The 12795-nt window shown below is 42.0% G+C and overlaps 1 protein-coding gene across 1 annotated transcript in view; it reads left to right on the forward strand.

Moving 5' to 3' along the window:
• Window positions 1–1527: 1527 nt before the first annotated feature.
• Window positions 1528–12795, forward strand: part of LOC130484198 (macrophage mannose receptor 1-like) — a 61754-nt gene continuing 50486 nt past the window's right edge. Inside the window, exons 1-4 of the mRNA XM_056857100.1 lie at window positions 1528–1588; window positions 2211–2603; window positions 3087–3260; window positions 10828–10989. Coding sequence (XP_056713078.1) covers window positions 1528–1588; window positions 2211–2603; window positions 3087–3260; window positions 10828–10989 — 790 coding nt within the window. The remainder of the gene's footprint in view (window positions 1589–2210; window positions 2604–3086; window positions 3261–10827; window positions 10990–12795) is intronic.

Genomic DNA, 12795 nt, shown 5'->3' on the forward strand with positions numbered 1-12795 from the left:
AGCCTAGAAAGCTGGGGGATGGATTCAGGACTTTCCCCAAAAACTTGGTTGACTTGCCTAGAAAGCCCTCGCTGATGCTTGTTCACTCACAGTCCGTGCATATTCATTCTGAAAGAACCAGTAGCCAGTAAGACCCTTTCCCTAATATTGAGTACAGCAGTCTTGTTTTAAGAACCTGGATTCTATTATTATTAAATGTGTGTGATGCCAGCAGAGTACAAGAAAATGTGTCCCTGCCTTGAGCTGCTTACAGTTGACAGTTTAACATAGAGGAGCCGGGGGCGGGGGGGGGGGGCACAGGAGGAACTAAAAAAGGAAGATTCATTCCTTTTACATTTACTTAAGCTTAGGATCAGTAGAGAAAGGGGACTAGCTGCACCACAAAAGGAGAAGGTAGTTTGTAAGGCGGAATATGAAGGAAAGGAGAGGGGTGGCATCATGCAGATTTTCTGAGAGGCAGCTGCAGAGCAGCAAAGAAGAGAAGGCGGAGTTGTCTAAGGGAGAGGGAGATGTTCAGGAATCTAAGGGTTGTGGAGCTAGAAGAGTGATGGTCAAGAGCAGGTGCTGGTAGATAGGAGCAAGCAGATAAAGTTCATAGAAGGCTTTAAAAATAAGAATGAGGACTTTATGTGGTGGATATTGGAGTGGACAGGAAGACAAAGAAGAGATTCAAAGAGAGTGAATTATTTTGGCAGCAGAATGCTGAATAGAGAGTAAAGCAGCACCAGCAACAGAAAGTATAGTAGGGGAAGACCAACCAGCAGGTGGCTGCAATAGTTAAGGTGAAAAGTCACCAGAGTGTAAACCAGAGGATGAATAAAGAAATGGACCATGGCTCAGTCGCAAATCATCTGTTTAGCATACAGGAGCTCCCAGGTCTAATCCCCAGCATCTCCAGTTAAAAGGATCAGGATTTAGGTGAAAGATGTGACAGAACTTTACTAAAGACTTTGAAGAGCTGCTGCCAGTCTAAGTAGAAAATACTGACTATGAGGGACTAATGGTCTAATTCTGTATGAGGAAACACTATGGGAGCAATCCTAAGGTGGTCTACTCAGAATTAAGTCCAATTCTGGTCAGTGTTTCTTGCTCCCAGAAAAGTGGTTTTAGGATTGCAGCTCACGTGTTCATGCATTTGCTGAGTGAGCAGATAGAAGGGTCATAACTTTTTAATGCTATGAGTGAGCAAAAGAGAGAGAAGAGTTAAATGCACAGCTAACACTTTGTGCCTGTTTCATAGGGTGGATGACGTTGGTCTTTTCAATGGATATATGAGAAAGGGAAGTTCAGTCTTGGAGTGATGTAAAATTCAGTCTTCTACTTACACAGTTCTTTCTCAGAAATTAGTGGTTTTTTAGGGGGGGTGATCAACAGCGTAGCAAAATTTTCTTATAAATAGTATCATATTGCCTATTGTAGAACGGAAAATTTTGTCTGATCCATTTTGTTAAAAGGTGCTGATAATCTGCTAACTTAAATTGGTCTTATTTACAAGGTTTTTTTTTGTGGAGGCCTTTGTGGTTTTCAATGTCATTCTTTTTGCTCCTAAATTTCCTACTTCTTATTCAGCAGTATTTCCAGATATCAGGTATGTTCCTTTTCATTTCCATCACTGTTGTAAGCTCAGAAGTAAGGGAATGGCATCTTCTCTAACTAGCTACTATAAAATTAACTACTGAATGTTTAAGAAACAGTGATATTAAACTTAATTCTGTCTTTCAAAGAGGAGGAAATGAGGGACTGAATGTTTCAATTGCATATATCAAGAAAGAAGGAGGTTAATGGTGCAGTAAATAATGCTGAGGACCATTTACTGCACAGATTTTATTGCTGCAAAAAAGAGTTTGTTTCTTTTTATTTAATGGAAAAGCCAATCAAATAACTATGTTCTTAACTTTACCTGAATACAAAGGAATGTTTCCGAAGTTATTTCTAGGAGTACTTGGAGTTTTATAATTATGTAAACATTGATATTATTGGCCATATCTTCTCTATCTATAAAATAAGAAATAAGAATAAGCACTGAGCTTTGAAAAAAACACTGTCAAAAATACATATAAAATAATTTTCCTGTTCTTCCTCTTTACCCTATTTTCTCTTGCTCTATTATACTGTCTTTAATTCTGAAGTTTGGTGACTTCGCCAGACATTCCCATATAGGAGACAGTAAAGCACTTTCTCATAATGTTACTGTAACTTTAATTTTTCAGGGGATGACACATTTCTGATAAACTATGAGAAATACAATCTTTGTATGCGACCCAAAGGAACAGCATCTTCTGTCATCATACTACAAAAGTGCAATAAGGATAATAAGCTCCAGAACTTTAAGTGGACTTCCGATCAGCAGATCTTGAACATGGGATTGAAGTTATGCTTGGGAGCATCTGCAAACTTCAGCCAACTTGAATTATCCTCCTGCAATCAGACCAGTGAACTTCAGAAATGGGCATGCATCAATGATACCTTTCCTGCAATCAAAGGACAAAACTGGTTTTTATCTTATGCTTCTGGACTTGTCCAGTTGAATAATGTATCTGATCTCAAAGCAACCTGGAAGATTGATGGAACCAAAGACAGTTTGTGCACTAAAGGCTTTGAAGGTAAATTTTAGAGGGTTTGTTTTCAGTGTGAACTTAGTATCTGATTAAACATGTTGAATTGACTACATTTAAACATGCTGGCACTTCACCTGCCAGGAGATTGTGGGTGTGTGGGGACATTCAGAACAGAATAAACAATCTGGCCAAATCATATATTTTCAAGCCCTTTTACGTTCAATGTTTTTTTAAAAAAAAAAATTAGAAGAGAATCAGGGAAACTCATAGACATGTAAGTGAAGGCAAGATATCATGTTTTCACCCAGGGCCAGAAATGTCCTTAAAACCCACGTTCCAAAGGTAACGTAAAAAAAGGCTTTCCCATTCACTTCAGTGGAAGATAATATAGGCAGCATACATGCAAAGAAATGTGAACCCAAACTGGGTGCTTCCATTGAAGTGAACATTGGCACTCTTGTTGCTCTGGATTGAAGACTTCGTGGCATTTCTGTATTAACAATACTATTTATTCCACTTTGTCTATAGCTCAGTTTACAATAGAAGGCAATTCCTATGGAGCCCCCTGTGTATTTCCTTTCAAGTATAAAAATGAGTGGTATGTTGAATGCACAACAGTAAACAGTGAAAATCTACAACCTTGGTGTGGAACAACGGCTGATGTGGATAAAGACTCTCTAACTGGATATTGTCCAGTAAAAGGTAATCCAACTAATTGTTTCAGCTTTTAATCTGCCTTCAAACACTTGCTGCTTGGATGAGTAGGACTCCTTTTATCCCCCTCTACCTGTCTCATTCACTTCTCTTCCTCCTCCATGACATAGGCACTACTTGTGACTAGACTTCATTGCTACAAGTACAGTTGAGTATATAGAAATTGTTAATTGTATGAAATTGTTTTAATCGTTATAAGCCACCCTGAGCCTGACTTGGTCAGAGAGGGTAGCCTAGAACAGGGCTTCTTAAACTTTTTCCACTCGCAACCCCTTTTTGCCCGAGAAATTTTTACGTGACCCAGGGTACATAGGTGTATAAAATAGGTATACAAACCAAACATTCCCTGATAATAAACTATAAAAAACCTTTTACTGTTGCCAAATTTTTTGTAACCCCCACATTCAGTTACGTGAGCCAATATGGGGTTGTGACCCCCAATTTAAAAAGCTTTGGCCTAGAAATCTAACAAACAAACAAATAAATAAATAAGATTACATGCATAGTAGTGGTAACACTTAGAATCAGAATTGGAAGGGGCCATACAGGCCATCTGGTCCAACCCCTTGCTCAATACAAGATGTTCTAGTGCTAATAATGGTAAATACAGCTGATTCTAGCCTTCATAATTATTCACTGCTACTCCTAAAGTGGCCTCTAATATCAGAAAAAACCAACAAGATTTTTCTCAGAAAGTCATTGTTATAATAATCAAAAACACCTCCAGTAGTTCATAGTGTACATTTATCTTTTCATCGCTACTAATACATTATGCTTGAATACCTTGCTCAAGAAGGGGATATTTGTTCCTAGCCAATAATAATTAAAATCATCATGGTCCACAGAACGCTTCATTAGGGTGAGTTTCATGGCCACATCATTCAAAACCAGATTGGAAAAAAATTGTTTCCTACTTGCTCAGCACCAGTTCAGACCCCATAAGTATCTGTGAGAATCTGGGATGTTTTGACCAAACATTGACACTCTTGTTGCCCAGTTTGGAGAGATCCTTTAGGAAATCTTCATTTCCCATTTGGCTTTTCACTATCTTCAACATTTTGACTTCATCCACTGAACTACTCACAGATGACCTCAGATAACAAACAAATTAAATAGCACTGATCCCAATACATATGACTGGGAGACCCCACTGCTTATTCCTAACATAGTATGAACTGTTTACACAAACTCACTGCTTCCAGTTCATTAACCAGTTTCTAACTGAAGTAGCTCCTGCCTCTCCCTGCCAGCATAGTGTAGTGGTTAAGAGTGGTGGTTTGGAGCGGTGGGCTCTGATCTGGAGAATCGGGTTTGATTCCCCACTCTTCCACATGAAGCCAGCTGGGTGACCTTGGGCAAGTCACACTCTCTGAGCCTCATCTACCTCACAGGATGTCTGTTGTGGGGAGGGTAAGGAAAGGTGATTGTAAGCCAGTTTGATTCTCCCTTAAGTGGTAAGAGAAAGTCAGCAACTCTTCTTCTTCTTCGCCTCCTCCTCCTTCTCCTCCTCCCCCCATGCCACTTTTCTGACCCAAAAAAGTGCTGGGGAGTATTATTTGCCCCTAAGAAAGGGGCAGACAGACCCCCCCATCTGTTTCCACTTGCAAAAAACTGTGCAGAAGGCAACCCTCAGAGTGTTCAGAGCGGCACAAAGTGGCAGAAAACATTGTAAAAGTGAGTCCCCCTATGTAGATGTAGTTCTAACTCATGTCTGTTGTAATAGAGAGATAAGTTCTTATTTCACCTGCTCTCCTGCAGCAAATGTGCACCAGTATGCATGCAGGCACCACACCAGACCACTGCTGTAAGTGGAAGACTGTGTGTACCTCCCTTATTCCCATTCATCTTTCCAGCTTAGAGCTAGGGTTGCCAACTCCATGTTGGGAAATCCTTGGAGATTTTGGATGTAGACCCTGGGGAGGGTGGTGTTTGGGGAGGGACCTCAGCAGAGTATAATGCAATAAACTCCACCTTCCAAAGCAGCCGTTTTATCCAGGGGAACTGAGCGGTAGGGCTGTCAATTCGGTTCGGCCCGAACTGAAAATCAGCCGAATTTCCCTTGATTCGGCGGTTTTTAGTTCGGGAGGAACCGAACTCAAAACTGGCGGGCAACCGGGGGGGCCGAATTCAGCGAGTTCGGGAGTTCGCGAATAAATTCGGCCAATTCGGGGCCGTCAGTAAGCAGCATAACCTTCAGTAAGCAGCATTCTCCTCCCCCGGCCAATCGGTGGCCAAGCTGGGTCTTCTTCTGGCCAATCAGTCAGGATTGAGTACTGGAGGAATCAGCCGGCCGGGGAAAGAGAGAGAGAGAGGGAAATCCTCATGTGTGTGTGAGGGGGTGCTTGTGCACATTCGCTCCTTTCCGTGGCTGCAGGGGGCGCATTTTTTGGGGTACAGACCCCAAACTTTCAGGGGATATTCAGACAGGTTTTCTTAAGAGACCACCCAAGTTTTGTAAAGATTGGGTCAGGGGGTCCCGAGATATGGGCTCCCCCCCTTTTTCTTTCCATGGCTGCAGAGGGCGCATTTTTGGGTGTGCCGACCCCAGACTTTCAGCGGAGCTTCAGTCAAGGCTTTTTAAGAGACCACCCAAGTTTTGTAAACATTGGGTCAGGCCCCCCCGAGATATGGGCTTTCCCCTTTTCCCTATTGGGATGAATGGATCACCCTCGAGAGATGCATACATATGGATCTTATATTGGATACAAATGGAATCATATTGGATTACCCAGCCTCCCAGCCCCTCCTGCTGGAACAGAAGACAGCCACAGTAAGACCCCTTTGGGGGCTTTAATCTATATTTTTTCTTTTCTGTGTGTGTGTGTGGGGGAAAGCAGAGTCTGTGTGTGTGTGTGGGGAGGGAGCAGTTTCTGTGGGTGGGGGGGGGAAGCCAAAGGGGGCTTTTGCCGGTTCTGCCTGGGGTGTGTGTTCCCCCTCCAGTCTCTCTCTCCCTGGTTTGAGGGGGGGCTTCATTTTTATTCTTCAGGTTTTTCCTCATTCATAAGATCAGTTAGGTTATTTTGATGCTTGCTCAAAACTGGTTTTCAAATGGTGACTTAAAGAATGCATCTGTCTGGTCCCAAGTCCAATGCAAAAGGAGAAATTCCACCCCCTCCTGCTCATTATGCATAGCTAGCTGCCTCTGTCCCTTTCCATGGTATGCAAACTCCCAGGTGTCAGGTGTTGCTTTGCACTGTTGCAAAGGTGTTGCATTGCGTGCTTGTGTTGCTTTGCAGTTGTATTGTTTTGCAAAATTCTTCACACCTGCCCCGCCCTTTGCATGTTTGCAAAGGTGTTGCTTTTCAGTTGTGTTGCTTTGCAAAGTTCTTAGCACCTGCCCCGCCCTTGCTCTCATCAGCTGTTTGTCGGGCCGGGAGCTTTGTGCGTGGGCGGCAAGCTCTGCTGAGAGATACACATTAAGGGTGGGGGGACCCCTTTCAGGGCCCATATCTCAGCCCCCCCTGACCCAACCTTTACAAAACTTGGGGAGTCTTTCAATATACGTCCTTTGAAGCTCTGCTGAAAGTTTGGGACCTCTAAGCCCAAAAATGCCCCCCCCAGAGCCGCGGAAAGGCGCGGTTGTGTTTTTAATGGCTTTATTCGGCCGATTTTTTTCCCCGAACTTTGAATTCCTGCCGAATTGAACGGATCCGAAGTGGGGGAGTTCGGACTTCGGCACCTACCGAACCCACAAGGGCCAAATTCGGCCGAATCCGAACTGTACCGAATTTTTTTTTTTTGACAGCCCTACTGAGCGGTGTCATCTGGAGATCATTTGTAATACTGGTAGATCTGTAGGCATCACCTGGAGGTTGGCAACCCAATTTAGGACTTACATTCCTGTATTGAATGGAGGGGAAGGATGGGCAGGATATGGGAGGCATGCCCCACATCTCTACCTTCCCCTCCCTTTCATGCTCTGCTCATGCTCTGTGAACAGATGAGGAAGGGGAAACAGGTTCTGAAATACATAGATGAAAATCCTTCTGTGCATGAATGTCGCAGCTGCAATTAACAGGATCAAATCCCTTATGAATTGAATTCTAGGAACAAAGGCATTCTAAAAAAAATAATAAAGAAGAAAAAGTACATTTTCTACATGTTATACAATAACATTAATAGTAAGATTATTAAATATACTGACACTGCAATCCTATACAGAGTTACTCCATTCTAAACCCATTGAAATCAATAGGCTCAAACTGGAGCAGCACTGAGTAGAACTGACCCATTAGAAAGTCAAATTACTTTTTCTTTTCAAATAAGCTATCAATGATAACAAGCCTAAAAGGTCTCCTCAAAAGTAGGTTTTTGTGTTATTCAGTAGAGCTCATACCCAGAAAACTGCCCTTAGGATTGCAAAATAAAACACCAGTCCAATGGCTTTAAAGGCAAACAACATTAATTTCAGTATGACCTTTTACGAGTCAGAGCTCAGCTTCTTCACATATTGCAGCCTATGTTAGTTCACAGATAAGCAAAACTTACAAGCAACTAAAGCACTAAGCTATTTTCAGTGCAATCCTATGCAGAGTTATGCCAGTCTAAGCCCAGCTACCCATGTTAATAGGGTCTGGATGCTAGCTGGTTAAATGAATCTCTCTCTGTGGATAGACTTCATTGGTTTCAAATGTAAGACAAATTACTAATTGCAGAGAAGGGTTTCCGTCTAAATATAACAATCAGTCATATCAGTCTGTCAAAGATAGGACATTTTGGAGGACTTTCATTCATAGGGTCGCCATGAGTCGGAAGCGACTTGACGGCACTTAACACAACACATAACAATCAGCTTCCTTTGCACATAAGCAGTTGTACTCTGGCAGCGTCCCACAAGCACACAGGCCTTCCTCTTTTTCAAGAGTAGATCACTCTCTCATATAAATTCCACGAATTAGGCTCTATAGCCTCAGGAGTACAGTTCAACTAAAAATTGGTAATCAGAGTGGCATGAACAGAAACCAGATTTCTAACACTGCCATTCTATGCAGAATTAGCTCCAGTTTTGTAAGTCGATTGGTTTCATTAGTCTTAGAATGGAGCAGCTCTGCACAGTAATGGATTGAGAAATGAGAAAGCAAGCAAGGATCTATATATTCTGCAGGCTACAAAGTGACATTAACAGTAACTCCATAGTTTATAGGTGATAAGTCACTGTTTTGTTCCATTTCATAAATTTAACCATTCAGTATAATTATTTTATGTAAATCAGGTTTGGAGTGCAATATATGGAAAAACCTCATATAACAACAACAGTACCTGCCTGATTTCACAGCTGTGTCTTCAGACTCCCAAAATTATCTCAGACCTAACCTAAAGCTTGGCAATGGTAGTTGGAAGGATGAGGTTTAACAGTTTGAAACTAATACAGATATAATGCATTGGAATCCTAGCTCTACAAAAATATACAACTATCCATGTATTAAGGCATTTGTCCACAATGGCTAATCAAAAACACATTCTCAGTATAACAGTTAGATCCTGAATTGTTTCATTAATTCACCCATTCATAGGGTTGCCAACTGTCAAGTAGTAGCAGGCGATCTCCTGCTAATTCAGCTGATCTCCAGCCGATAGAGATCAGATCACCTGGAGAAAAATGGCTGCTTTGGCAATTGAACTCTATGGCATTGAAATCCCTCCCCTCCCCAAACCCTGCCCTCTTCAGGCTCCGCCCCAAAATCTCCCACCAGTGGCGAAGAGGGACCTGGCAACCCTGCCCATTCATGTGATTTATCTGATCCAGGAGGATCCTCAACATGACTCCCTCTTCCCAGATTGTCCAGCCCACCAGATAAACCCTGCCTCTCAAGCCCTGTTCTCTGTATCTGTAGCTACAGAGGAGAGGAGGGTGGTGACTAAAGACAGGGCATTTTCTATGGTGGCACCTTGCCTTGGAAATGCCCTCCCCTTTGAGGCTCGCCTGGTGCGTTGATTGATTTGTACTGTTCAAGGTACTCTTGTGTGCACTGGCCACCACAAAAATCCATGCCAAAGTTTTTCTTGACATTTAATTTGGTACAATGATAGGCCTTGAAATTTGAACAATGGTCTTTTTGATCAGCTTTTTATTGTTATTGTTACTGTTGTTTTTTTTAATATTAGTATTTAAGCTTGTAACAGCCTTTGGCCATGAGATTTACTACTACAAAGAGCTCTAGTTTGGGGTTTTAGCTTACCAGGTTTTTAAATAGTATGTTTCTGATCTTGTTTTAATTGTAGGCTGCTTTGAGAAGAACTTTGAGGAGGTGGTAGAAATATTATAAATTTATTTATTTATTTGTTTATTACGACCTATATATCCTGTTTTTTCTTGTGGTTCAATAAATACATAACTTGCATAAGACAATAAAATACAATTAAATTTGGGGTGACTCCATCCTCTCTAATGCACAGCACTCCTCTGGGTTCGATCCCACTACAACCCACATTTATCGAGTGTATTCATTTCATGGCAGCAGGAAAAGAGGAAGACCCAACAAAGGATGGATTGACTCAATAAAGGAAGCCACAGCCTTCAATTTGCAAGATCTGAGCAAGGCTATCAAAGACAGGGCATTTTGGAGGACTTTCATTCATAGGGTCGCCATGAGTCGGAAGCGACTTGACTGCACTTAACACACAGACACACATTCATTTCATACCATGTCTCTCCTCAACTGATGGCAGTTGGACTGCTCCATCGGAAGGCCGTGCATTCCTTCCTCATTTTGCCTCAGGACTCCAGATTTTGTTACTGCTGAAAGGCAGAGAAGAAGGTGTAAGTGCCTCAGATAGGGTGTAGCATGATGACATGACACTCTGTTGTGAAGGTGAAATCACTCCGTATTTGCCACCCTAGGCAGCTGTAGTTGCATCTAAAAACTAGCAGTGTGCCCTTTTTTTGTTTAGTTTTCCTCCAATTTAATTTCAAAAAGTAATTTTATTTAATATTTTTGTTAAAACATGCATTTATTTTTGTTATTTACATTGTCCCCTCCCCCCAAAACACACACAGTAAGAATCATGAATTGAAAAGACCTATTGGGTAAAACATTCCCCACTGAGTGTGGATATTTTTTCAGGGATTGTACTGCTCAGATATGGAATTCTACCTACTAAATTTTAGACACGTATGAAAAAATCTGCAGTTTTATTGTCAATTAAAATTCTTTTTTTGGACAATGAATACATGTTTAGGATATAACTGAGAAAAGTTGTATATAAATTATCAATTTGATCCATACAGACAAATCCTTGTGGAACTGGATTCACAATGGGGCACTTTCTATTAGAGAGACCTGGTGAATTCTCTTCCCAGCATTATTTCCTTCTTGAACTGGTAACCACTCTTCAGGGTCCCTTCTTCAACAGACGAGTAGCCTCATGATTCCAGTCCCCTCAGCTCAGCTTCTCCCTGACAGAAAGTTCAGGTCATGGGCCGTTTCTCTCTCTCCAACCTCCTCTCATACAGAAAGCCTTGCTTCAGGATCACTGAGTGTCAGACCAAGTTGAAAGATTTTGCTTCAGCATCGTGAGAATAGTTGACAATAGTATTATTAAATGTTATCTACAGGTGACAATGATGACTTTTGGACTAGAGATCATTCGACAGGAAATCAATACCAGATAAATTCCGAGGCAGCTCTTACATGGCTCCAAGCAAGAAAAAGCTGTCAGCAACAGAACGCAGAATTATTAAGCATCACAGAATTACACGAACAAGGATATTTGGCAGGTATGACTTATTTTTTTAATATAAGTGATCAGTTTCTCAGAATATTCTGTGTTTTTTGTGTGTGTGTTTTGTAGGAAGGTTTTGTTTTTTTTCCAAATTACAATATGTTCATGAGGGGATGGGCAGAAATGATATTTAACTATACTGCTAAATGACAAGTGAAAAGCCACGTTAGGGGGAAACTTCATGTTAATGTTAGAGATCCATGATTACATCTCCTGACATGTTGACCATAAAAAGCAGCGTGCAGGAAATTGGGTCCCAACTGTGAGGCTGGGTGTGACGGATAAGGTGTTAATCTGCAGCAAGAGCTGACAGACCAAGAGCGCGCGGAGCCAGAGAGCTGACACCCTGAGCTCTGAGAGACAGAAAGCATTCAAAGCTTGGGACCCAGCCTGGGTAGAAGGCTGTGAAAGTAGTCGAAGTTTGGGACCAGCCAGAGGGGGCTGTGATAGATTGGAAGCTTGGTAGTGAGACTGAGCGGAAGCCAGACTGTACTCTGTGAACCTGAGGGATTCTGTTAGAGCCAAAGCTATTGAAACACACAACCTATGGTAGTGACAGGAGTGAGAATTGGGTTAGAGAGGGCCCATTCTCAAGTCACAAAGGGGAATTAGTCTCTGAGGTAGAGCTATTCCGGTAGCAGGGAGGTGTGGAGGATTACAGCCAGTGGTGTGGGGTAATCAGAGAGAGAACTGGAAGAGGTATTTTGGATATTTCCCCAAACTTCTGTGAGTTCTCTGAGGAGGGAAAGGAACTCAGACTTCCTTCGCTCCTGTGAACTAGGCTGGGGACAGAGTCTGTGAATCTGAATCTAAGAAACAGTTCTGAGGGACAGAACTAAGCGTGAAACTAAGAACTGAAGGAACTTGATTGAAGAAAACATCTAAGATATCTCTCTGAAGTAATTTTATGTAGATAAGCCTGACTGACTTTCCCTCCAATTTCTGCCTTTCCCCTGAAAATCAATCTCTGTGAGTTCTGTTCAATAAACTTCCCTGTTTTGTCTGTTTAAGTTAAAAAGCCTCATGGGTCATATTTCTCTCTGGGGTAAATACTGGTGTGGGACTAGAGGAGAAGGAAAATAATCTCCTCACAAATATACTCAGGCCAACGCTTTTCCCTCAGCATATACGGCCGGGCTGAGAGAGTGGGATATTGAAGCGGTTGAAAGGGAGGTGCGTCATACTGGGAAAGGAGATTATAACTCTCCCCAGACTGTTTTGCTAGCCAAAACTGCTTTCTCCTGGCTGCAAAGAGCTCTGGAGAAGAAAGATGCAACATACTGCTACCCACCTTCTTTGCTTACCAGAGATCACTGCTGCCCAGGGGATCAGGGATTTTCAATCCGGAAAATGATAGGGAGGAGAAAGTTAACTCCACCTTGTCCGGCACAGGGCTTCAATATGAAGGAGGGAGGCTGCATTTTGGACTCAAAGAACACAAGAGATCCAGTCATAGTTGTCCAGTGTACTGTGTAGTTTTTGACATCCACACATTGACTCTACTTTGATGTGTTGCATATTTTCAAAACTGTTCCTTATAATGCAGTCTTGAGTGTTCTCTATGATATTGGGGTCCGCTTCTTTTAAAAAGAGGAGCCAATGTGGGATCAGACCCTCTCAGATAATTTATTCGTTATATTTGAATGGCCCATGTCATTTAAGATTGCTGAATTTTCCGGAAGATCCACTGTGTAAAGACAGAAATTCATGAGCAGTTGTAATGCAGACAAAGAGCTTCATGATCTGATTACTTTCTGCTTGATAGTCAGCTGCTAAAGGCACAAGAGCTATGCCACAAGAA

The sequence above is a fragment of the Euleptes europaea genome, chromosome 11, assembly GCF_029931775.1.
Source record: "Euleptes europaea isolate rEulEur1 chromosome 11, rEulEur1.hap1, whole genome shotgun sequence".
Classification (NCBI taxonomy): domain Eukaryota; kingdom Metazoa; phylum Chordata; class Lepidosauria; order Squamata; family Sphaerodactylidae; genus Euleptes; species Euleptes europaea.